The sequence below is a fragment of the Nicotiana tabacum genome, chromosome 10, assembly GCF_000715075.1.
Source record: "Nicotiana tabacum cultivar K326 chromosome 10, ASM71507v2, whole genome shotgun sequence".
Lineage (NCBI taxonomy): Eukaryota > Viridiplantae > Streptophyta > Magnoliopsida > Solanales > Solanaceae > Nicotiana > Nicotiana tabacum.
The window spans coordinates 5,190,493-5,214,684 of record NC_134089.1 but is presented as its reverse complement, the minus strand read 5'-3'; the positions used below and the strand labels follow the sequence as shown (position 1 = coordinate 5,214,684).

The 24,192-nt window shown below is 37.8% G+C and overlaps 3 protein-coding genes across 5 annotated transcripts; 2 read left to right on the top strand and 1 right to left on the bottom strand.

The window, feature by feature from the left end:
* Positions 1-3,696: 3,696 nt before the first annotated feature.
* LOC107832397 (N-(5'-phosphoribosyl)anthranilate isomerase 1, chloroplastic) lies at positions 3,697-10,758 on the top strand. 2 transcript variants are annotated; one of them, XM_075222512.1, is made up of 6 exons: positions 3,697-4,281; positions 6,044-6,127; positions 6,627-6,674; positions 8,558-8,928; positions 9,005-9,168; positions 10,328-10,758. In XM_075222512.1, exons 2-6 carry the CDS (start codon positions 6,118-6,120, stop codon positions 10,551-10,553), a joined length of 819 nt encoding a protein of 272 aa, XP_075078613.1. In that variant the 5' UTR covers positions 3,697-4,281; positions 6,044-6,117; the 3' UTR covers positions 10,554-10,758. The 2 variants fall into 2 exon arrangements, with proteins under 2 accessions (XP_075078613.1, XP_075078612.1); XM_075222511.1 differs by having other exon boundaries at positions 3,698-4,281; positions 6,047-6,127.
* A 1,277-nt stretch (positions 10,759-12,035) lies between these two features.
* LOC107832399 (omega-3 fatty acid desaturase, chloroplastic-like) lies at positions 12,036-14,161 on the bottom strand (the record flags this gene model as incomplete). The annotated part of the gene is given in 8 exon segments (NM_001326277.1): positions 12,036-12,405; positions 12,530-12,667; positions 12,921-13,001; positions 13,118-13,303; positions 13,396-13,488; positions 13,558-13,624; positions 13,710-13,799; positions 13,924-14,161. Coding segments are annotated over 8 exon segments (1,073 nt in total), but the record flags the coding sequence as incomplete, so codon positions are not given.
* A 7,011-nt stretch (positions 14,162-21,172) lies between these two features.
* LOC142164584 (uncharacterized) lies at positions 21,173-23,968 on the top strand. Of its 2 annotated transcripts, none has more exons than XM_075222508.1 (6): positions 21,173-21,298; positions 21,442-21,599; positions 21,686-21,810; positions 22,038-22,135; positions 22,491-22,685; positions 22,767-23,968. In XM_075222508.1, the coding sequence occupies exons 1-5, from the start codon at positions 21,268-21,270 to the stop codon at positions 22,583-22,585; spliced, it is 507 nt and encodes a 168-aa protein (XP_075078609.1). In that variant the 5' UTR covers positions 21,173-21,267; the 3' UTR covers positions 22,586-22,685; positions 22,767-23,968. The 2 variants fall into 2 exon arrangements, with proteins under 2 accessions (XP_075078609.1, XP_075078610.1); XM_075222509.1 differs by having other exon boundaries at positions 22,038-22,459; positions 22,611-22,685.
* Positions 23,969-24,192: the final 224 nt, after the last annotated feature.

The following is a 24,192-nucleotide window of genomic DNA, read 5'->3' as shown; positions in this document are numbered from 1 at the left end:
ATATTAAAAGATGTTAGGGGATAAAGAAATTAAGTTAGAAATCACTTACCAATCGTTTTGGAGAAGAAAAGTTGTTTGGAAAATCGCCTCTTAGGTTTTGGGTTTTTTGAAAATTGAAAAATGACTGAGATTTCCGAACTTGTATACCTTTCTGAGGACCTGGCGCGGACCGCACAAAAATGTGTTGCGGCCGCGCCGAGTGGGAGAAAAGTGGGGCTTCTCTGAACCCTTCCAGCGCGGACCGCACTATTTTGGTGCGCGGCCGCGCTGGCTAACCTGAAACCCTAGCCCTCAGACTCAGCCACACGGACCGCACAATAATGCATCGCGGCCGCGCGGCTCCAGCGCGGACCGCGCGGAAATGACCGCGGCCGCGCTGGTGTCTGCAACACCTGAACCTGCATTTTCTTAAGTCCAAGACCTCCCGGGCCCCATTCAAAACTCACCCGAGCCCTCGGGGCTCCAAACCAAACATGCACACAACCTTAAAAATATCTTACGGACTTACTCGTGCGATCAAATCGCCAAAATAACATCATATACATAGGATTAAGCCTCAAACACATGATTTTCTTTTCTTCAACTTTCATAACTCAAATTTTCCATTTTTAGTCCGAAACACGTCATATGACGTCCGTTTTTAGCCAAACTTTATAGATAGTGCTTAACACATATTTAAGACTTGTACCGGGCGTCAGAACCAAAATACGAGCCCGATACCTATATTTTCTAACTCCTTTTCATTTCAAATTTTCATATCAAATTTCAGAAAAACAATTTCTTCCAAAAATTTATTTCTCGGGCTTGGGACCTCAGAATTTGATTCCGGGCACACGCCCAAGTCCCATATTTTTCTACGAACCTTCCGGGACAGTCGAATCACAGGTCCGGGTCCGTTTACCCAAAATGTTGACCGAAGTCAACATTATGCATATTAATACCAAAATTCATCAAATGTTTCACATAATTCACATATTCTAACATAAAAACTTTTCGGCTACGCGCCCGAACTGCACACGCCAATCGAGACAACTAAATGCGAGGTTTTCAAGGCCTCGGGAGCACGGAACAAGGAAGAATTACGGTGATGACCCCTTGGGTCGTCACAGTAACCTTTGGATGCACAATAAACTACCTTCACGGTATTGAATTTTTTTTATCTTTGACAAGGTGTAGTGTATAAGTTTTCTCGGATATTTCAAATGTTAAATGGTATCAATCGTTGAGTTTATATTTATAAAACTTTTTAAAGTAAGGTAAAATTTAAATAATGGCTTAAAATAAAAATACAGTAAAATTCTAATTGAGACCCAAGTAGTAGCACTGTGGAGTGGATTGAGGGGTGTGCGTGTGAGAGAGAGATTAGAGCCTAAAATCGGAAAGATGGGAGCTTAATCTCTTATTGAATATACAATTAGTAAATATAGTTATGTTATGTGATTAAATGGAAACCTCCCTAATAGTAATATTTAGGTTTATTGATTTCCATATATAGGTAAAAGGTCCAATTGAAAGAGTGTTTAATTAGAATGAACACATTCAACGCTATTGTTCACGAGATCCACGATGGAATCACAATATCCCAAAAATATATAGTAGTAATAGTATGGACTAGCCACTTTGCAGCCATGCAATCGAAAAATAACTACTAACATGAAGTTTCGAATTTCAACAGTAAAAATTCTATGAGAATGTCCTAAAATTTCACTAGTAAAATTTGTAACACAATAACAATGGTTATTTTTCAATTACAAAATGACGAAGAATGGTTATTTATGAATTTGTTTCCGTCTTCAATGGTTTAATTAAAACCCTACCCAAGTAGAATGATGATTGATCCCAACAAACTACATTAAACAATGAACAAGATGGTCATTGATTTTTATTTCATTAAAGCTTAACAATTACAGTAATTAGTTCAATCAGGGGAAGATTTGTCTTTGCAACAGCAAGTGGAAGCACAATCACATTTTTGGGAGTTGAATTTTTTTAAAATACTAGTACAAATTTATACTAAATGTACACTAATTGTCACATAGAAGTATGTAATATAACACTGACTAGTTTAAAATCTTGAATGTGCTTTTGATTTTGCGGATTAATTCTATAGGTTACTAAACTTTATTGATACGACAATAACGACGACAATAACGACAATAAAGTTATCAACACTAGTTTATATTACATTAAAAGTAGTTGAATGTTACTCACTATAACAATAAACTGAACTTTACCCACTATAATAGAAAAGTTCGTTAGATAATATTATTTTTTGTTACGTTAGAGTAATTAAATTTTATCCAATATTACAGTAAGGTTACTAGATTTTTCCCTACTATAATGACAAAACATATGTAGATGACTATATTGTTGGAGTGGAGAAGGGAAAGAAGCCTTAAATGATGTCTGATTTACCTTCCAATATGGATAGTTTCACCCAAGAATAGGCTGGCAGCCATTGCAATCACATACCTCTTTTCCTCACACACCATGAGCCTATACTCACTTGGAATACATTTCCAAAGAAACCCTGCACTTGCCAAAAAAAAAAAAGATTTTTTTTAAAAAAAAATCTATCCCTAGTGATGGGAGTATTTGGGACCTAGGTGTCATGACACAATTACCGCCATGGCCATGATGATGCCTATGCTGTTGTTAGGCAAGTCAATAATAAATCAACGCGCCGATCAATAGTTCATAATACATTTTGAAACAAGTGATGAAATAAATATTCATATTTGGGGGTAAATTCATTCACATCTTTTTCTACAAAAAAAAAAAAAAGTTTACTAAAACTCTTTGACCCTCCAAATTTGATTTATTTTACTTTCATTCAATTTAAGGGTAAATTAAATGTGCATGTTGATTTTTCTCTTTTGATTTAGGATCAAGTAATTTTTATAATTAGATAATTAGTTAGTTTTACAATTTAGATTAATTTAGAATTTTTAATTAAAGAAGAAGAAAAAGAAAAAAAGAAGGAAAAAAGGAATAAAAGAGGTAATTGAAAAAAGGGGTTTTAATATGAGTTTGGATTAATTCTTTGTACCAAATTGACCCAATTCTTCCCCAAGGCTAACCCAAATCCAAGCTCAAATTTCAACCAACCCCAACCCTAATACATTTGAACCCATCGGCCCAAAACCCATCCCCTTCCAATTAAAACCTACGCTTAGACCTATACCAAAGGGCGCCCTTGGACCTTCTTCATCATCTCTCATTTTTCAACAACAACCAGATTAGGGTTGTGCACGGATCGGATCGGATTTAACATATTTCGGATTCGAATTTCGGATTTCGGATTCTAGAAAATACAATCCGAATCCGATCCGAATTATATCGGATCAGATCGGATTTTAAAGTTTGGATCGGATCGGATATCAGATCGTATTATTATGCCTCAAAGTTAAATTAATATGTATATTTTTTTTGTAAAAGAGGCAATACATAAAAAAAAAATTCATGTTTATGCAATTACGAGAGTACTATGGTGCCAATATAGCTAAATCTAGCAATTGTAAAGGTAATAACTTGGAGGTTGATGTAAATTAAAATGTAGTATTTATATGTCCTAATAATTTCGGATTTCGGATTGGATTAAAATATACCAATCCGAAATCTGAAATTTTAATAAACATAATCCGAAATCCGATCTAATCCAAAATCCGAAATTCAAAATTGAATGGATACATTCGTATTTCGGATATGTGATTAAACAGCCCTAATTTACCAGATCCCTGACCACCGAAGACCAGCTCCCATTCACCTCCGATCTCACACGAAAACAGAACCCTTAATTCCCTTCCCCGTTCTCTGAAGAAGCAGCGCCGCTGCTGACTTCTTCTTCTTCGTTCCCCAGAAATACAGAGAAAGGTCGAAATCGCCCCCCCCCCCCGGCTCCCTTCTTCTGCTTCTTCTTCATCCTCTCCAAAACGCACACGCCTATGACTGCTGGGAGAATAAGCTTGCACTTCGAAATTTAAAATCGAATAAAAAATTTAAAAAAATGTATTCAGTTTTGTTTTTCTTCTTAGTTTGATATCAAGAGTCAGAAAAATTAAAAAAGGGGGGGGGGGGGGTCAGCTCTTCTTCTGGATTTTCATGTGAAATGGAGTTCGGTTGAGAGATTGCTGAGTTCACAGCCTCCTTGCCTTCCGTGGTTTGGTTCTTCGGAGTTGAAATCTGGGGCTTAAATGCTGTCTTTTGCTGCTGGATTAATATTGCTGAGCTGCACTTGAGTTGATTTCTGCCTTTATTTGGCTCGTTTCAGTGTTCAATTAGGTCAGTTCTCAATTTTCTGGTATTGGGTTTTCCCTAAATGATGAAAAACTGTTGAATTCTTGTTCGATTTATTATCTATTTGTTCAAGTACGATTCTTGCTAATTTTGCTGTGTAATGAATGTGTATTCTGTTTCCATTTGAATGAAAAAGGAATCAACTCATGTAACTATATGCAAATTTGGTTTGTTGACTGAATCCATCCTATTTTGGTTTGCTCATATGTTTCAATTGTAATATAAGCTGAATCAATTCAAATCAGAACGAGTGGATTTTGTGGAACAAGTTCTTGTAAATGGAAAATGTTTATCTCCTCATCATGCAATTCGTACATCAATCTATGCGCAACTCAAGGCATGAAGAATCGATAAACTTTTCTTGTAAATTTTGGCAATTTTTTGCTGTGAATTGATTTTCAGGTAAATACTGGTCTAGGCAAATTAGCTGATTAAGTTTCTTGAGTGCTTGTTAATTTTTTTGTTTCGTATCTCTTTCTTCTTCTTCCCAAGACTTGTACATTTTCTTGGTTGTTGAAAATTTATGTGCGAGAAGCTCTTCTGCCTTCAAAAAAAAAGAATTGGGTCAGATCACAACAACCTTTGGATTTGAGTGTTAAGGTCGGTTAGAGTATATTTGAAATAAGAAGTGAGCATGAAATCTCTTTTAGTAAAAGTACTCCATAATCGCGGGCCTTTTCACACACAATCGCCCAATTAGAGATTACACAACTTATAAACATTTGTAGTTTGCTTTAGGCACGTTTATAATAAAATCATCGTGACTATGGGTACGGTTCCCATGACATAGTTATGATGCCTAATCCCCAAAATCGGGTGTGCATTTCATGTGACCCGATCGTAACAACTTTGAACATTAATAATAAAATAAATATGTCTGTGAATCGCGGGTGCATTTCATGTAGCGTGGTTCGTGGTGTGTTCCAAAACAAACAAGTGTACGATAATCGTAACTTGTTCAAGAAATAATTTCATAAATTCTAAAAGCAGTATTAAATTAATTAAAAGCGGTTATAAAGCTAAAAATGCACAATAGGTTTAAAACATGTAATAAATCAGATAATAGGCCAATTATTTAGTTTAAGCGATCGTGCTAGAACCATGGAACCCGGGAATGCCTAACACTTTCTCCCGGGTTAACAAAATTCCTTATCTAGAATTTCTAGTTCGCAGACTTTAAAAAATATAAACTTCCTCGATTTGGGATTTTTAAAAAAATAAACCGGTGACTTGGGACATCATAAATATTCCAAGTGGCGACTCTGATAAATAAAATAATCCCATTTCGAACAATGTCACTTTAATTGGAAAAACTCCCTTATACTCCCACTCGGGTGGTAAAAAGGAGGTGTGACAAGGTGCAGTTAACGTGACTATAAATCATCTCATTAAGGAAAAAATGAGAAGTTTAAAGCTACATTCTTTCCAAATTTAGAAAGGGGTCATTCTTTTTAAACTAACCGAAAAGGAAATAGGTTCATTTTTTTTGAAACGGAAGGAGTATTTGTTTTGTACTTATTCTAGAATTCAATCATGTAGTGAAACGTTTTTGATATCTCCACGATTTGTTGGTGTATGTTGCTTTGCAGGTTTTGCATTTAGGGCTTGTCTGCTAAATTGCCTAATTGCTAATTTTAAAAAGTGTATTTGTTTAGTTGCTTTAGTAGATAGTATCGGATGACTAGTCTAGTTATTAGCACGTGTTTGCAATTCCTCTGTTTGACCTACTTTTTTATTTGATGAGTAGCAGGACTATTTTACGGCATCTCTCCTTCTCTCGCGCATAGCTCTACAGAGGTAGAACGGAATTAGGAAGAAAAGATGCTCTCAGGTTCTTCAATAACTTCTATTTCTGCTTATCCTTCTTTATACATAGTACTTACACCTTTCTTAAGAGGGCTAAGCACACAGGGTGTGTCACTGTGTATGAGACACAATAGCCAGAATCCAAACTATCAAGCTATATAAGTGTCATCTCATCCAGAGACTAATAGGGTTTAGATTAAAGAGATGTGGGGTGCTCCTCCGTGCAGCGTGCACCAGAGAGGAGTGTGCCAAAGAGCTTTGCATCTGCATATCATCACCCTAAAAGCTCTTCCTATATCTATACAAACAAGGAAACTAGAGTAAGCCCAGTAGACATGCCAGTTATTTTTTCCTTGAGCTCTTATTCGGCAACTAAAATTTGTTTAATGTCCTCAAAGATCTACTTCTTTCAATTCTAATGCCCTTTTTATTTAATAATTTGTATGAGTGTCATAAGAGTATATAGCATTGTGTCGGTTAATTTCACTATTTACTTAGTCTAAGCCATAGTTTTGTCTTTTCAGTGTTCAACGTGGGAACTCAGCTTCAACCAAGAGTAATAGGGGTTCAACGTGGGAACTCTGCTTCAACCAAGAGATTACATAGGCATTATTTGCACTTATAGTACCCCGAAACAAGAAGAAAGAGAGTAACTCTTTTAAGAAATAATCCATAGTTTAAGAAGATAATAGGTCAGGACTAGTGATCTCTAAAGAAACCACGTGATGTGAAAACCAAATGGTGATCACCACAGCTACTACTTATTCTATTTCTCCTTTAAGATTTTTTACCAAAGCAAAAGAGAGATGCCAACAAGGACTGGGATAGGAAGCTTACACCATATATTATTCTGGAGTTAAGCGTTGGTTTTGGATCTCGTGCTTTTCCACTAATTCATTTTTCTTGATTTTTTAATCTTACATAGAAAAGTTTCCTTTCTGACCTTTGCTACCGGTACGTGGAAAGATGCAAATGTGCACTTGATAGGTGTTTTAAAAGTGACTTATTATGATATTTCCTTAAGATTCTTTTTAGGGAAAAGGTCCAAAATTGCCCCTCTACTATACTATATTGTTTATTTCTGCCATCTGTTATACTATTCGTGCAATCTAACCTCCACCGTTAATCAACTTTTAAAAATTGTCCCTAACCCTAACAGATCTACACCGTGGCAGATGACCCTCTCAATTTTGTCCATGTCAGCTGCCAAGTCGCACTACCAAACAATACAGTCACACTACCAAACAACCCCAAATCTGCCACCTCACCATCTTCTTCCCCTAACATTTTTTCTTCCACACCCACTCAAAGCCACCAGCGCCTCCCAGGCTCCAACCACCATTAAATACAATCTTTATTTTTACTTAATAAAACAACAAATAAGACATGAAACTAGCTGGGAAACTGAAGAACCTTAGAAGAAAACTTGATCTTTTGCTGGGTCGACCTTTAACAACTCAATTCATTCAATAGTATACATAATTTCATCAAATTGTTTTCTAAAAATTTTACTAATTCTTGGGGATTTTTTTTTGTTAATGATGTAAAAAAGTTAAAATCTTTGAATGCAAATACCATGTCCGTGACCCATTTTGCGAGAGGGTTCAATTTGCTTATTGAATCCCAAAATATGGGCTCTTGAGAGTTTCTCTTTTCTCTTTCCTTGTTACAGTAATGGCGGTTTTGAAGCAAATTGGCAAGAAAGAGTCCCAACCACGACCTTTTCAGTTTTGAGCTTCAAGTGTGCTCAAAATTAGATTGTTGCCGTCTTGGTTTGGATTAATTTTGAAAAAAAATAGAATATCCATTTTGGGTTTCCAAGTTCACGGATCTGAAAATTTAATGGATGTTAAGTGATTTATTGTTTAAATCTTCTGGAAATCATATATTTGTTTTAGATTTGGAGCTTAATACATATGTTATCAAGATTTAAGAGAAGAAAACTTGAAGCCTCCATTTCTAAATAGTGAGAAAGGTTGAAGAACTCGTCAAGTTCTTCGAAATCTGAAAAAATCGTCGTGAAGAAAAAATGAGAATCAGTAGTTGTTTTGGGAAATATGAAGTTACTTGAATCTAATTTGGGATTGTTTGGTTATAACGGTGGTTGGAGCCTGGGAGGTGTTGGTGTCTTTGAGTGGGTGTGGAAGAAGAAATAGTAGGGGAAGAAGATGGCGAGGTGGCAGATTTGGGGTTGTTTGGTAGTGTGACTTGGCAGCTTACATGGAAAAAATTGAGAGGGTCAGCTGCCACGGCGTAGATCTGTTAGGGTTAGGTGCAAATTTTTAAAGTTGATTAGGGGCTAGATTGGACGAATAGTATAACGGTGGCAGAAGGAAACAATATAGTATAGTAGAGGGACAATTTTGGACCTTTTCCCTTCTTTTTAACTGGTCTAGAGTTCTGGTTGAAGTATAAAATGATGCATCATTCTTTTGCAAAATCTTCATTTTTACAGGTCTATTGGGTGTAGAAGTATATTCTGCAAATAGGACACGGTTGAGGACTTCTGCTAGGAATAGATTTATCTGCACCTTGAATCAGTCAGTAGGGGTCTCGGCTCAAACAGAGCAAATAGAAAGTAGGGCTTTAGTCAAAATGTGTGGAATTACATCAGCTAGAGATGCTGCTCTTGCCGCAGAAGCTGGAGCCAATTTTATTGGTATGATCATATGGCCTAACTCAAAACGTTCTATTTCACTTTCTACTGCAAAGGAGATTTCCAAGGTTGCACGGGAATATGGAGCTGAGCCAGTGGGGGTGTTTGTAGACGATAATGCTGACACAATACTAAAAGCCTCTGATGCAGCAGACCTTGAATTTGTGCAGGTGAGGACCTCTGTAATTTTCACCATCTTTAATTTCTTGTTTCCAATTCCTCAAAATTGACATGCAAATTGAGCAGCTTCATGGAAATGGTTCTCGAGATGCTTTTCCAATTTTGGTCAGGGAAAAACGTGTAATATACGTACTTCATGCAAATGAAGAGGGAGGCCTTTTGAACTATATTTCTGATGAGGAGTCTTCTCTGGTTGATTGGGTTCTAGTGGATAGTGCAAAAGGTGGCAGGTATTGATTCTCCTTGCATAAACCTGTCATGGCTGAGTATGAAATCCTTCACTGTCTCTTTCCAACCATGTTTATATTGCATGGATAATGTAAAGGACAAGTGATATCGAGCTAATCAACGAAGACATAATTCTATTCTGTTGGTATTACTAAACTTGTTTGAATTCTTTCAGACCAAATCAAACTTGTTTTTGTAACTTTAGCATGACCAAGCAACTGAGTCTTCTAATGCGAAAGGAATCAAGCGACTAATAGCTTGTTTGGCCAAGCTGGGAAAATAAGCTTATCTTGAGAAGTGTTTTTTTTCAAAAGTGCTTTTCAAAAAAGTACTTTTGGAGAAAAACAATCTGTGTTTAGCTAATCAGTTTGAAAAACACTTTTGAACAATACTTTGTGTTTGGCCAAGCATTTCAAAAAGTGATTTTAAGAGTCAAATTACGAATAAGGGCATAAAGAGATTTGCTTAATAGTTAATGTTATATAAGTAGATAAATAATCAAAAATATTTATTATTAATGATAATAATTAAGTTTTTTATTTAATTAAGAAAAAATATAAAAATAAAATTGTAAAGTACTTTATTCTTTCAAGATAATTTAAATATATCAAAAAATCATTCAGTAAATATATCGCAAAAGTCATTATATATTACTTAATAGTTTAAACTAAGTAAGGTTATTTTGGTATATATAATATTTTGCTAAGGGTATTTTTGGTAGGAAGAAAAGTCAAAATTGCTTTTGCTTCTTGAAAGAAGCTACTTCTTTATGCTTCTTAAAAACTGCTTCTGCTTCTAACCAGAGCAGTCCCCCCTCCCCCCCCCCCCCCCCAAAAAAAAAAAAAAAAAAGCTTGGCATTGGGGAGAATCTTGGCCAAACATGCTATAACAGTGACATTGTAGTTAGAACAAGAATAGGAATAATAGCAATGAGGACAATGACAATTTTTGAGAAGTTGAATTCATAGCAAAGTCTTAGTGCTTTCTATGTGCTTTCTATAGATGACAACTGATGAATGATGCAATTGATATGAACAACTGATGAATGATGCAATTGATATGAGTGTGTAAGCAGCTGAATTTTACTCCTGCAAAAATCATCGGTTACCAATTTTCACTTGCTCTCTGTATACTTTACTAAGTAGTAGCTCACTTTTGCAGTGGCAAAGGATTCAACTGGGTTCAGTTTAAGCTGCCGCGCATTAGAAGCAAACATGGGTGGCTCTTGGCAGGAGGAATTAACCCGGAGAATGTTTGTGAAGCTCTTTCTGCACTTAAACCCAATGGAGTGGATGTGAGTAGTGGCATATGTGGACAGGACGGCATCCAAAAGGATGTGTCACGGATACTATCGTTCATGAATGCAGTGAAATCTGTACGGTTGTAGCAAATATTGAGGCAAATTCCCCAGCGCAGATTCTTAAATCAACTGCAATGTTCCTCTTGTAATTTATTGCACTAATTATTCTCATGTGTTACTAGGAGAAGAAACTTCCCTTGTGTAGTTCAATTGATGGGCTATAAGCGTGACTGAAGATGGATTGACGACAGCTAATAAAGTAAAATTCTATTGCACATTGTTGGATTGAAAATGACTTTCAATTTGCTTGTCTTAATGAATTTAGTCCCGTTATTGTGATAAAATCTTTTCCAACACAAAAGAAAAATATGTGATACTTAACACAGATACTATACTTTCTTGGCCAAATCTCTGAGGCATTTTAGCTACTTTATTACTTCCTGTCAATGTGATTATTGAAGCGTGAATGGGTCTTGTTGTTGCTACTATAAAGTATCTCCTGCCTAACAGCCCAATCTGTAACTGTTGTAAGCCTGAATTGATAACTATACGTTTGATACAACTTAATTCAAAATCTTTGTGAATAGATTAGTTATTCTGGACAAACCAATCCCACTTAGTGGGGTCTGGGGAGGGTAGTGTGTACGCAGACCTTACCCCTATCCTAGGGTAGAGAGACTGTTTCCAAAATAGACTCCTGACATCTTTCCCTCCAAGAACTTCCCACCTTGCTCTTGGGGAGACTGAACTCACAACCTCTCGGTTGGAGCAATACAGCTGATACTTATCATTAAATTAGTTGCGCATTGAGATCCTCCAAAGACAACAACATATTTCCTAAACTTGGTTGACTTTATTATTTCTATAAAAAGAAATCAGACCTGTCAGTTAGATATCTGTCTTATCATAGTGAAATAATTCTTTAGTAGCGGAATCTAATTAGAATCAAAATAATCTAATTAGAATCAAAATTCTCCAAGAGGATATGTAACAAGTTTATCATCCTGGCCACGGTGTGTTAGTAGGTAACTAAAGTAGTGGCATATAATAGTCTCTGTCTTGTACTAATTTCTTGCTATTACGATTAATAAACTGCACTGATAGTATAAAAATCGTTACACTATCATTATATGAGCCGAGGGTCTCCTGGAAACAGCCTCTTTACCCATCGGGGTAGGGGTAAGGTCTGCGTACATATTACCCTCCCCAAACCCCACTTGTGGAATTATACTGGGTCGTTGTTGTTGTTATTGTTGTATCATTATATATAACTTTAATTATTTTTTAATATCTCATGACATATCAAACTTGTGTTAATATAAAGACTTCAACTTCTATATGGGGGCGAAACTTATCTTATTTATACATGACTTGTATGATAGAGAGTGGATATTGGCTACCTAGAAAACAACCAATTAACAACTATTGCTAAAATTAACATGCTACAGGTGCTTAAGGGGTTTAGTCCGACATATAAAATGTTATTAATTTTTTTTATTGAAAGTGACATTCCTTTGTTGTTTCCTTCTTCTTTCCCCAACTTATCACCCAACTTTCCCCAATTTTCGTTGAAGACAATTTCTTTCTCCACTCAATTATTACAATATGGCAACAATTGAAACTGCTCATCTACAGACTTTATATGCCTTCTCCATCCTTTAATGGGAGCTAACTTTACTTTGTAGTTGTGATTACAAACTTGAATGGCCATAGTGTTAGTGAAAAAGAATCACCTGCTTTTAAATTGTAGTATAGGATTCTATTTCTGAGACCCTGAGAGTTGGGGATCAGTTTGATAATATACTATATCACCAGTGTCACTCACATAGTGATCCTGCTTCATACTCTTTATGAGAACTCCCAACAAGTAAAATGGTAGAGGCCCTGACTTCTTTGGCTCCTTATAATACTTCCCTAACACTGGCTTAGCAGCTTCAGTCTGCAAATTCAAAAAGTAATCAACACATGTTAATACCATCGCATATTGCATTGAGCAACTAGTTTCTTTATACTGTCGATGTATATAAGTTAAAACTCATTTTAATATATATTATGATACTTACTGCTTCCACCAAATGATAGTGTGGAATTTGAGGGAATAAATGATGTATCACATGTGTTCCTATGTCATGGTGGATGTTGTTGATCCATCCATAATCGCGATCAAGCGTTGTAAGCCCTCCTCTAAGATAACTCCATTCCTGTTTGATACATCTAAATTGTCAACTCCCAACTTTTTGTTAATAAAATAATAATTACTACGTCTCAGTTCCAAGCAAGTAGGAGTCTGCTTCTTTATAAAATAATACTGCTAAGTGCTAATATTTCTCAAAGACATGATTAGACCAGTTATGCATCAAGAATCTCTAAAGACAGAACATATGTTAATAACATAGTTCCAGCCTATCAACTAGTATTTTTAATAGTAAAATCTAACTCCAATAAAAAGTATACCTCTCCTCTGTACCAAGGAAGTTTATCATCATGACCATGGTGATGCAAGTAGGTAACTAAGTCAAGCCACATGACAAAGCCCTACATTCAAAATATTGAATTCCAAATAATAAGTCTCCAATAAGAACAAACAAAAAGTTAGGCAAAAAGGGGGAAAAAATGAGTGTCAACAAAGGAAGGTTGAAAAATGGACTAACCCAATAGGGGATGCCATAGAGCTTAAGCACTTGGAAAGGACCCATCACAAAGGACAATCCCACTAGCAATGCAGCCATTGCTGTCCAACACAGAGTTGAAGTCATCACATCTTTCTTCTCACTTGGAACAAACAAATCACTGTTTGGATCAAAGTGAGACCCTTTCTTTCCAGGGCTTCTACTCCACTGTAATTACCCAACTCAAGTTCAAGAAAATGTCATTTTTTGTTGCCAGTTCACACTTATTATGGATATAAAAGATACTATGAAGTACTCACCAGATAGAAAGGGTATGCCAACAAGGGAAAGGGTAGAGTGAACCTTAATTTCTTTGTGGCAAGATCCAAACTATTGTAAATCTTCTCAGGTATCTGAGAAAGCAAAAAATCAGAGGTTGAAACAAGCAACTAAAATAGTGTTTGGAAAATGCTGAAACTTACAGGATGCCATGACTCATCATTCTCAACATGTCCATGGTTCTGATGATGTGTCCTATGACTTATTCTCCTGAAAAAATATCACCACAAATACACCATTCATTATACAATAATCTTCTTAAAAATCTAAATAATTTTCAAGAAAAGAGACAAACCATCCATGGTAAGGAACAAGAATTGAAGAATGAAGGATATGTCCAACGACACTATTCAACTTGTGGTTATTTGAAAAACTTCCATGTCCACTGATTCACAAAGAAAGCCAAAATGGGGTCAATTCACAAAGAAAACCAAAATGGGGTCACCAAATTAAGCTCCAAATAACAATAAAAATCAAAACTTTGACGAAAAATCAAGAAGATGCATGACCAATCATGACCAAGAACAAAGAGAGCCCAAAACATAGTACTCTGAGCAAACCAATACAAAGGCCAAACAGCCCAATTGTTGAAATAAGCAGCCGCAGCTGCCAATCCAAATACAATAGCAGCATCCCTCACAACATAACTCATAGATTTCCATGGATTCTTGACCCAACAATGCTTAGGAATAGCTGCCCTAATATCAGACAACTTAAATGGTGGGGGTGCCCCTGGGTCAAAAAACTTGTTGACCCAGGGGAATGGAGAGAATATTTGTTGCTGGCTATCTGGATGGATCTGTCCGTCTGTGGAATGCAACATTTCCAGTCTTTTCACTTATAGCTATTCTGGAAGCTCAGGTCCTTGCATTTTGCATTTATTCGACTCTTAACTGATAAGCAACTGCCTTGATGTGTTCTCATATTCACCTATATAGTCATAAAAATAGTCTCTGGTTTCATTGGCATGTCGATACTTTCCAAGAGATAACATGTCAAAGTGTGATGGCCAGGTGGAGGGCATTCAAGACACTGGTCCTAGAACATCAATATCTGCTTTGGATTTCTCCTCCACTGTTTTAACTCTTGCCACTGGTCACCAATGTGGCCAGGTAACATCTATCATGTTTTCAGATGGCTGCATCTTTGAGAAACTGGTAACACCATCTGTGCATAACTTACTGATACTTTTCGTTTGTGTAGGTTTGTGTTTATAGCCTCATGGGGCAGTCTAAGACAACTAGCTTGAACTTGGTTCCGGATACTGAACAGGATGGTATGCCTTTATGTTCTTAAACTCTTCTGTAACTTATGTCATTTTGAAGTATTCTTCTAAACCGTGGATAGATACTGGCCTGACATGGGTGGGAAGTCTGAAATTCATCATTTATTAGGAGCCTCCAGGAGAACAATCATCACTTTTCTGTTTTAAGTTCTAATTCTGCTAGGTGGTATTGACAATAGATCGGAGAGGAGAGGCATGAGAAGATTAAGTTGTTTTTTAATAATTAAACTCAATACAAAGAAGCTCTTATATAGGAGTAGTTAGACTCAAATGTGGTACTGACAACTGATCAGAGAGGAGTGGCATGAGTAGAGAAACTTTTTTTTTCCTGATTAAACTCAATTATAATAGCCCACAAACAATTGGCGGTTGAACTTGAAAGGGGTTCGCCGTGAAGCTTAGCTTAGGAAAATCCCGTATCGGAATGGAGGTGAATGTTAGGGACCATATAAGTGGGTTCTGGACTTTAACTGTTGAGGTGCCTGTTGGGTTAAAGTCTAAGGGGACAAAACTTTGAGGCCCCAAAGTTTGGGCAGCGTGAGCAATACCTTGGTAGTTAGGCCTGGATCATGACAAATAGTATTTCCTTTTTATTTTACATTATTAGTGGAAGGGATTCATGAGTCCATGAGTGATGAAACACATTTCTTTCTTCATCAAGTTCATGTCATTACACATTTTCACTCTTATACACAACCATCTCGTTCTGCATCATTATAGTGATCCATATCTAGTTCATTTTCAGTTCAGTGCTGTCCAGGTGATGCTGGCTTTCAGTTTTCCCTTGTAAAATCTCCAGTAAGCATCCTAAAATTTGTAGCTGTGGGCTCCAGACTTGTCGCAGGATTTGAAAGCGGCCAGGTAAGGTCAATCCAAGCAGTATTCTTTTGATCATTACTAATTGTAGTGGCAGATACTTTGGAAATCTATCAGATGTTCATGTTTGTGTTGTCCTGTCAGGTTGCCATGCTTGATATTTGTTCATCATCAGCCTTGTTCGTTACGGATTGTTTTGTTGGGAATAAACCCCTTACCAAAATAATATTCACGGTAATAAAGCGGAATAATAATGTAGCACCGAGATACGGTAATTAACAAGAATAAAAGAGTAACAATGACACCAAAATTTTTACGTGGAAAACCCTTCTGAATAAGGGAAAAAAACCACGACCCCGAGAGGAGCAACTGATATCACTATAGTAAGGAATTTTACAACTTTGTAGGTCGGAGGTAAATACTCCAAAGACCACTACAACACTCAAAAGAAATAACCCTCTTTTGATATTCCCACCTCACTACAATATCGCTCACTCTCTATTTTCCTCACAGACTATTTTCTTATACCTTGTCTGTGAAACCTTACTCTTTCTTTCTCTCTTTGTTGGTGTGTAGAAATGAGAGTTGAAGCTCTCCTTTTATAGCCAAAGCTTCACCCTCTAAAGCCTACAATATTTGACAATTTACACACACTTTTCACAATTCAACAAAGTTGGCTACCAAACCAAACTAATTCAACAAGGTTGGCTACCAACCAAACCAAGTCAACAAGGTTGACTACCAAACCAAAGAAAACTCTTATTAGGCACATGCCTAATACTTCTTCAATGAGATGGACATCATCAATCTCCCCCTCCAGTCTCATTCATCTAGAGGAGGTAGCACTGTCTTCTAGTTTGAGTGCATGCCGACAAGTTCTTTGCATAGCTCGAACTTGTTCCTTGGTACCACCTTGGTCAGCATATCTGCGGGATTCTCACTTGTAGAAATCTTCAAGACTTTTAGAGATTCATCATCTACCATTTCTCGAATCCAATGATATCTCACATCAATGTGTTTGGTCCTTGCATGGTACATAGAGTTCTTGCTAAGGTCTATTGCACTTTGACTGTCACAATAGACGACATACTCCTTCTGATGAAATCCAAGCTCTTGAAGGAATCGCTTGAGCCATATCATCTCCTTGCCAGTTTCTGTAGCGGCAATGTACTCTGCTTCAGTTGTTGAAAGTGCAACGCACTTCTGCAACTTAGACTGCCATGATATAGCTCCCCCTGAAAATGTAAATAAATATCCAGTAGTAGATTTTCTGTTGTCAATATCACCTGCCATATCAGCATCTGTATAGCCCTTCAAGATTGGATCAGATCCTCCAAAGCACAAACAATCTCCCGTGGTACCTCTCAGGTACCTGAGTATCCACTTGACTGCTTCCCAATGTTCCTTTCCAGGATTTTCAAGAAACCTGCTGACAACACCAACTGCGTGAGCAATATCAGGTCTAGTACATACCATTGCATACATCAAGCTTCCGACTGCTGAAGCATAAGGAACTTTAGTCATGTTCCCTTTCTCCTCCACTGTTGTAGGACACATCTTCTTACTCAACTTTAGATGACCAGCAAGAGGTGTGCTGACTGGCTTAGCATTCTTCATGTTGAAGCGTTCTAGTACACGTTCAATGTACTTCTCCTGAGATAGCCACAACTTTCTACTTGTTCTCTCTCGAACTATCTTCATCCCTAGAATTTGTTGTGCTGGGCCCAAGTCCTTCATATCAAATGACTTGGACAGATCTCCTTTCAACTTTGCTATCAACCCCTTATCTTTTCCTACAATTAACATGTCATCCACATACAACAACAATATAATAAAGTTATTCTCAAAAAATCTTTTGAAGTATACACATGGATCAGAATAGGTCTTTAGGTATGTTTGACTTTTCATGAATGAATCAAACTTCATGTACCACTGCCTTGGTGCTTGCTTCAATCCATAAAGACTCTTATTCAATTTGCACACCATGTGTTTCTTTCCAGCTACTTCAAATCCTTCTGGTTGCTCCATATAAATCTCCTCTTCCAAATCTCCATGAAGAAATGCAGTTTTCACATCCAACTGCTCCACTTCAAGATCTAGGCTAGCTGCTAAGCTCAAAATTGTTCGAATAGAAGTCATTTTAACAACGGGGGAGAAAATTTCGTCAAAATCAATACCTTTCTTCTGTTCGAAGCCTTTAACCACCAATCGAGCTTTGTATCTGACCAGCTTGCCATCTCCATCTTTCTTGAGTTTAAAGACCCATTTGCATTTGAGTGGTCTTTTACCCTTTGGAAGTTCAACCAGCTTGTATGTGCCATTTTTCTGGAGAGATTCCATCTCTTCTTGCATAGCTTTCATCCACTGGTTCTTTTCTGGATGGGACAACACCTCCTTAAGACTTTCTGGCTCCCCCTCATCACTGATGAGGACATACTCTGTGGAAGGGTACCTGCGTGACTCTACCCTTGGCCTCTCTGATCTCCTCAGAGGTTGAGGTTGTTCTTCTCTCTGAGTGGGGTGCTCCACTTCCTCGACACCTTCATCAAGTTGCTCCCCCTGCTCAATAACCTCACCAGGTTGCTCCCCCTGCTCGGCAACCTCGTCGGTCGTACTTTCTGCACTTGTGGGATTGTTAGAAGTAGAAGGAATAGTAACAAAGTTAGGAATTATACCATTCTTCGCCTTTTCTGACATATCAGCAGCAGTTCCAACTTCACTTTCTCGGAAGACTACATCTCTGCTTCTGATGACCTTCTTCTTTACAGGATCCCACAGTCTGTACCCGAACTCTTCATCTCCATATCCGATAAATATGCAGGGAATAGATTTATCATCCAGCTTTGTTCTCTGCTCTTTTGGTACATGTGCAAAAGCTCTGCAACCGAACACCTTCAGATGCGAGTAGGACACCTCCTTGTTGGTCCAGACTCTCTCTGGGATTTCAAACGCCAACGGAACTGATGGACTCCTATTGATCAGGTAACAGGCTGTCTGAACTGCTTCACCCCAGAATGACTTAGGCAGTTTAGCCATTCTGAGCATGCTTCTCACCTTCTCCACAATGGTGCGGTTCATCCTCTCGGCTACGCCATTGTGCTGTGGGGTTCCAGGAACTGTCTTTTCATGTCTGATCCCATGACTTGAACAATACTCTTCAAATTCCCTTGAAGTGTACTCACCTCCATTGTCACTTCGGAGACGCTTTAGCTTTCGACCCGTCTCCCTTTCTACTAGAGCATGAAACTTCTGGAAAACTTGAAACACCTGATCTTTGGTTTTCAAAATATAAACCCATAATTTTCGTGAAGCATCATCAATAAAAGTAACAAAATATTTGTTACCGCCCATTGATTCAATTTCCATTGGGCCGCAAACATCAGAATATACTAAATCAAGTATATTCAATTTTCTTTCAGACGATGTCTGAAATGAGACTCTATGCTGCTTACCAAATAAACAGTAGTCACAAGGTTTTACCGTTGTACCTTTGGCATAAGAAATGAGTGATTTCTTGGCAAGAATCTGCAATCCCTTCTCGCTCATATGACCCATTCTTTTGTGCCACAAATCTACAGAAATCTCATCTTGTGCCGCGTTCAATTCACCTTGGCATATTTCTGCATTTGTCCTGTACAACGTGCCACGAGCAACTCCCTTTGCAATCATCAATGATCCCTTAGTGAGTCTCCACTTTTGATTTGCAAAATAGCTCTCGTATCCATCTCGGTCTAAAGCAATTCCCGAGATCAAGTTCATCCGTAAATCAGGTACATGCCGCACATCCTTTAGAACCAATGTGCATCCGACATTTGTCTTGATACAAATGTCACCAATCCCCGCAATCTTTGAGTAACTTGTGTTACCCATTTTCACTGTGCCGAAATCACCTGCTACATATCTGCAAAAAAGATCTCTTACCGGTGTGGCATGGTGAGATGCCGCTGTGTCAACCACCCATTCCGACTCTGAACCTGACAGGTGCATGCATTCCTCTTCCTCATTTATAAAGAGGACAACATTATCATTATTTTGCACCATGGCGGCTGTGTTGTCGTCATTCTTCTGGCCACTGGTTTCACCTTTGCCCTTCCTTGGATTTGGGCAATCTCTTTTGAAGTGACCTGGTTGATTACAGTTGTAGCAATTTCTGACTCTTGATTTGGATCGGTTCTTTGACTTCCCACGAGCTCCGGATCTACCATAGTTGTTCGAACTCCTTTGATAACTCCTGCCTCTACCTTCTGTGATGAGAGCCTGTCCTTGATTTTCAGGCTTCTTTCTCATCTTCTCATTGAGTAGAAGAGCCGATGTGACATCTTTCAACTCAATAGTAGTCTTACCATGCAGGATAGTTGTTGCCAAATTATCGTACGAAGATGGCAACGAGTTCAATAGCAAGATGGCTTTATCTTCTTCCTCGATTTTCACTCCGAGGTTGGCAAGCTGTGTGATTAGTCCGTTAAACACATTTAAATGTGACAAAAAATTCGTACCTTCACTCATGTGTAGGGCGTATAACTGCTTCTTCAGGTATAATTTATTTGTCAGCGTTTTGGACATGTATAGGCTTTCCAACCTTGTCCAAATTCCTCGTGCAGTGTCTTCATCAATGATGTTATTTACCACATCATCTGATAAGTGCAACCTAATTGCACTAGCAGCTCTTTCATCCAAGTCAGCCCAATCCTCAGCTTTCATGGTATCAGGCTTTTTGGAATCAACATCTAGAACCTTGTGTAATCCTTGTTGGATGAGCAGATCTCTCATCCTTCTTTGCCATGTTGAGAAACCGTTATCTCCGTTGAATTTTGCTACCTCGTACTTTACTCCGGACATTTTTATTTTTCACCAAGTATAGTACTACCGACAGTGAATAGTATTTCAGTGAACGAGCAGAACCTGTGCTCTGATACCAGTTGTTGGGAATAAACCCCTTACCAAAATAATATTCACGGTAATAAAGCGGAATAATAATGTAGCACCGAGATACGGTAATTAACAAGAATAAAAGAGTAACAATGACACCAAAATTTTTACGTGGAAAACCCTTCTGAATAAGGGAAAAAAAACCACGACCCCGAGAGGAGCAACTGATATCACTATAGTAAGGAATTTTACAACTTTGTAGGTCGGAGGTAAATACTCCAAAGACCACTACAACACTCAAAAGAAATAACCCTCTTTTGATATTCCCACCTCACTACAATATCGCTCACTCTCTATTTTCCTCACAGACTATTTTCTTATACCTTGTCTGTGAAACCTTACTCTTTCTTTCTCTCTTTGTTGGTGTGTAGAAATGAGAGTTGAAGCTCTCCTTTTATAGCCAAAGCTTCACCCTCTAAAGCCTACAATATTTGACAATTTACACACACTTTTCACAATTCAACAAAGTTGGCTACCAAACCAAAGAAATTCAACAAGGTTGGCTACCAAACCAAACTAATTCAACAAGGTTGGCTACCAACCAAACCAAGTCAACAAGGTTGGTTACCAAACCAAAGAAAACTCTTATTAGGCACATGCCTAATACTTCTTCAATGAGATGGACATCATCAAGCTCAAGTTCCGGAATCACTTCTGTGGCTGTGAATACATTAGCTGATGCTCGTGAAGACACTGTGAAGAGGGAACAACAAATGCACATCCGAAAGAGGTTATTTCAGTAATAACCAGAGATGCAAAAGTGGTTTTGCTCGATGGCTCCACCGGCAATAAAATTAGCTCTCAGGCAAAACACACAAAGGAAATGTCAACTGCTATATCTCTGTATATTTTAGGCAAGCATGACTTTTCATTTTTTTAATCAATTAATCTCTATGAAAACTCTTATGAAGAGGAAATTATAATTAGGTTCTTATTTAAATTCTTATCAGTGAAGAAAAAGATATTAGCTTCTTAAAAGCTTTTTTGTGGTATGTAGATGACATCACCTCTGTCGCTGAAGAGTTGCAAAAGCATTCTTCAACGCTAGACAGTGCTGTGCAGCCTGAAGATTTGAGACAGACATGTGTGGATTACCAAATTTTGCTTTGTTGTCAGAATGGCTTGCATTTGCACTCTTTAAGTTCTATAATTCAGGTGCCTTTTATTTACCATCCACTACTGCAGTGTTTCCTGTTAATCTCCTAACTTCACTAGTTTGTAATAAGATTATGTAATTATAGGGCGGTATCAACCCTATTCGTGAAGTTAAACTTGCTAAACCGTGTTCTTGGACTTCCATTCTTAAGAATGATGCTGAAAAATATGGACTGGTTTTAGTATATCAGAGTGGAGCAGTTGAAATAAGGTAAAAAGATTTTATTTGCGTCTCTCTTTTTGTAGTCTTCTCATGCATGCTTGAGCAGTGAGATGAACATCATTGGCTTACAGACGTTTTCTGACTGTATGCATTTTGGTGATGGATTTTATTTTATCCTGAGATTACCGATTATTTTGAGATTCAATTTCATTGTTCGAGTATTTTGATGTATGCATGTGGAAAACATATGATTAATCTACATCAACTCTTGCCAGGTCCTTGCCGGATCTTAATGTTGTGGGAGAATCCTCATTAGTGTCTATACTTCGATGGAATTCCAAGATAAACATGGATAAGACCATAAGTTCTCCTGGTAAAGGGATGATTTCACTGCTTATGGTTGCTTCCCATGCTCACGTTCCAGATTATAGTTAGGACAGGACTACTTCTGACTCTCACCATAATGCTTCTACTCAGTTTGTGATGGTTGTAAATACTTTCCAGAAAATTATGACTGGCACGATAACTTGATACAATCTAAGGGGTTATTGATAGGCTGTTAAAGGCTCATTATTGACTTCACTCTTGATTGTGTTTTCTTTTTAAAACACTATTTTGCTAATTGTTCTTTTAATTTGTAGGTGAATGGGTCTGAATTTGCTATTTTCTCTCTGTTGGCCTTCGGAAATGATTTCAGGTCTGTCACTCATTTACATTCCATCTTGCAGGTAATCCTGCAATCCTAAAATACTCAGCCCTGCTGCCCAGGGGAAGATCAAAAGAATCTCCACACAAATTCATGAGCTTTCTGTTTACATTATGATGGGATAACAATGACCTATTTATAGGATTCCGGAAGCTTTACCCTCGCGGCTGCTGCAGATGATGCTGTCGGTACATCCCAACATCAAAAGAAGAAACAGGTTCCTACAGTGTGATATCAGGCTTCTATTCTTCGTCTTTTGCTAGACCTCTTATGGAAGGTAATTTTCTGCTTTTTCTAGAATGCTACCGCCGGTATTTTTGGTGGCATCATGAAGGGGTTGAAAGGGTTTAAAGGACAGCAGGCTGCTGATTACAGCAACGCTCGAGATTCTCTTGTTACTCATCTGGAAAACATATTCTCTAGATTTCCGTTCTCAGACCCTACAAATGTAATGGATGACCTTGGAAGCCTGGAACTGAAGTTAGGTAGTTTCCCTAGCCCTACTATGCGCATTCTTGAAAAAGTTTATGGTCCATATTGATGAGATAGTGCGCCTAGGATACCATCATCCATAGTATCAGATAGAGATCCACGGTTCACTTCAGCCTTGTGGCAGAGCCTACAGAAGGCTTTGAGTAGCAGAGTGAGTTTTAGCACAGCCTTCCATCCTCAGACCGATGGCCAGTCTAAGAGGACCATCCAGTTTAATGTCATTCTCAACTCTATCCCTGACTGGGTCTTTGATTTCAGGCCCTTTCGAGGAGGGTATCTTTTTGGTTAATATCAGCCCGGCTCGCATGGACTTCCGGTCTTTCTTAGTTGACAACTTTATTGCAATTTTAAGTTCTCTAGTTACTCCTGCACAAGCAACAACAGTTATGGATCTAATTGAGGAGCGCCGGGAAGAATGGATCGGGGAGATGCCCTTGAAGATCACTTACTAGTACAGATTGATTCTTAACTGCCTGTGTTCGTTTGTTACAGATGATATTGAAATTGATGAACCTGTTCATCATCTCTCAGCAGTGATGATTTCAGAAAAGGTATTTTTTATTGCTACACAGTAAATAGAATCTATTGGTTTACTCCACTTATCCAGAAAAGGAGACCGATAGAGACAGGTTATTGGAAGGTGGTACTAGTGATGCCAAGCCACGACAAAGAACTCGTGAAGAAATCATTGCTAAATATAGAAACAAGGGGGTAATATTATCCTACAAATATATCTCACAATGAGTAACTGTGTGTTGACTCAACCTCATGAAAGACTCCCCCCTTGCCACATGTAATTATTGTCATTATTTGATGGAAATGAATTGAATCAAGAACACCACTTATCTCCTGCATAATTTGTTTTCATCTTAAGCTCGGAGAAAGGCCATGATTTTTCTTTTTTGGATCATATAGTGGTTTTGAATTTAGCGACTGCACACTACTCTGAAAACAATGGCACTAGTGCCTCTTTGTCTCAGCATAGTTCAAAATTTTGTTCACATTACAACTGCTCGGGGTGCATTTAGTATTATTACTTGCAAAAGGTATGCGTACACAATACCCTCAGATCCTACCTGCAAAATTATATTGGGTTTGTTGTTATTATTATTACTATTTTAATAGAACAAGGGGGAAAAAATTAAAGAAGAAAGAGAGACTTCCATTATAGAATATATCACATGGTCTATAAAATTGACCACACGCACGAAGCATGGACGGCACTTGGGCAT

What these genes read in the sequence shown, in the direction of transcription:
- LOC107832397 (XM_075222512.1), top strand. An exon ending in AAGAGTAATAGGGGTTCAAC is followed by an intron (nt 6,675 to 8,557) that starts GTGGGAACTCTG and finishes TCATTTTTACAG; the next exon opens with GTCTATTGGGTGTAGAAGTA. An exon ending in GATAGTGCAAAAGGTGGCAG is followed by an intron (nt 9,169 to 10,327) that starts GTATTGATTCTC and finishes TCACTTTTGCAG; the next exon opens with TGGCAAAGGATTCAACTGGG.
- LOC142164584 (XM_075222508.1), top strand. Translation starts at nt 21,268, where the DNA reads ATGTCAACTGCTATATCTCTGTATATTTTAG. An exon ending in CTTTAAGTTCTATAATTCAG is followed by an intron (nt 21,600 to 21,685) that starts GTGCCTTTTATT and finishes ATGTAATTATAG; the next exon opens with GGCGGTATCAACCCTATTCG. An exon ending in TAAGACCATAAGTTCTCCTG is followed by an intron (nt 22,136 to 22,490) that starts GTAAAGGGATGA and finishes TCCATCTTGCAG; the next exon opens with GTAATCCTGCAATCCTAAAA.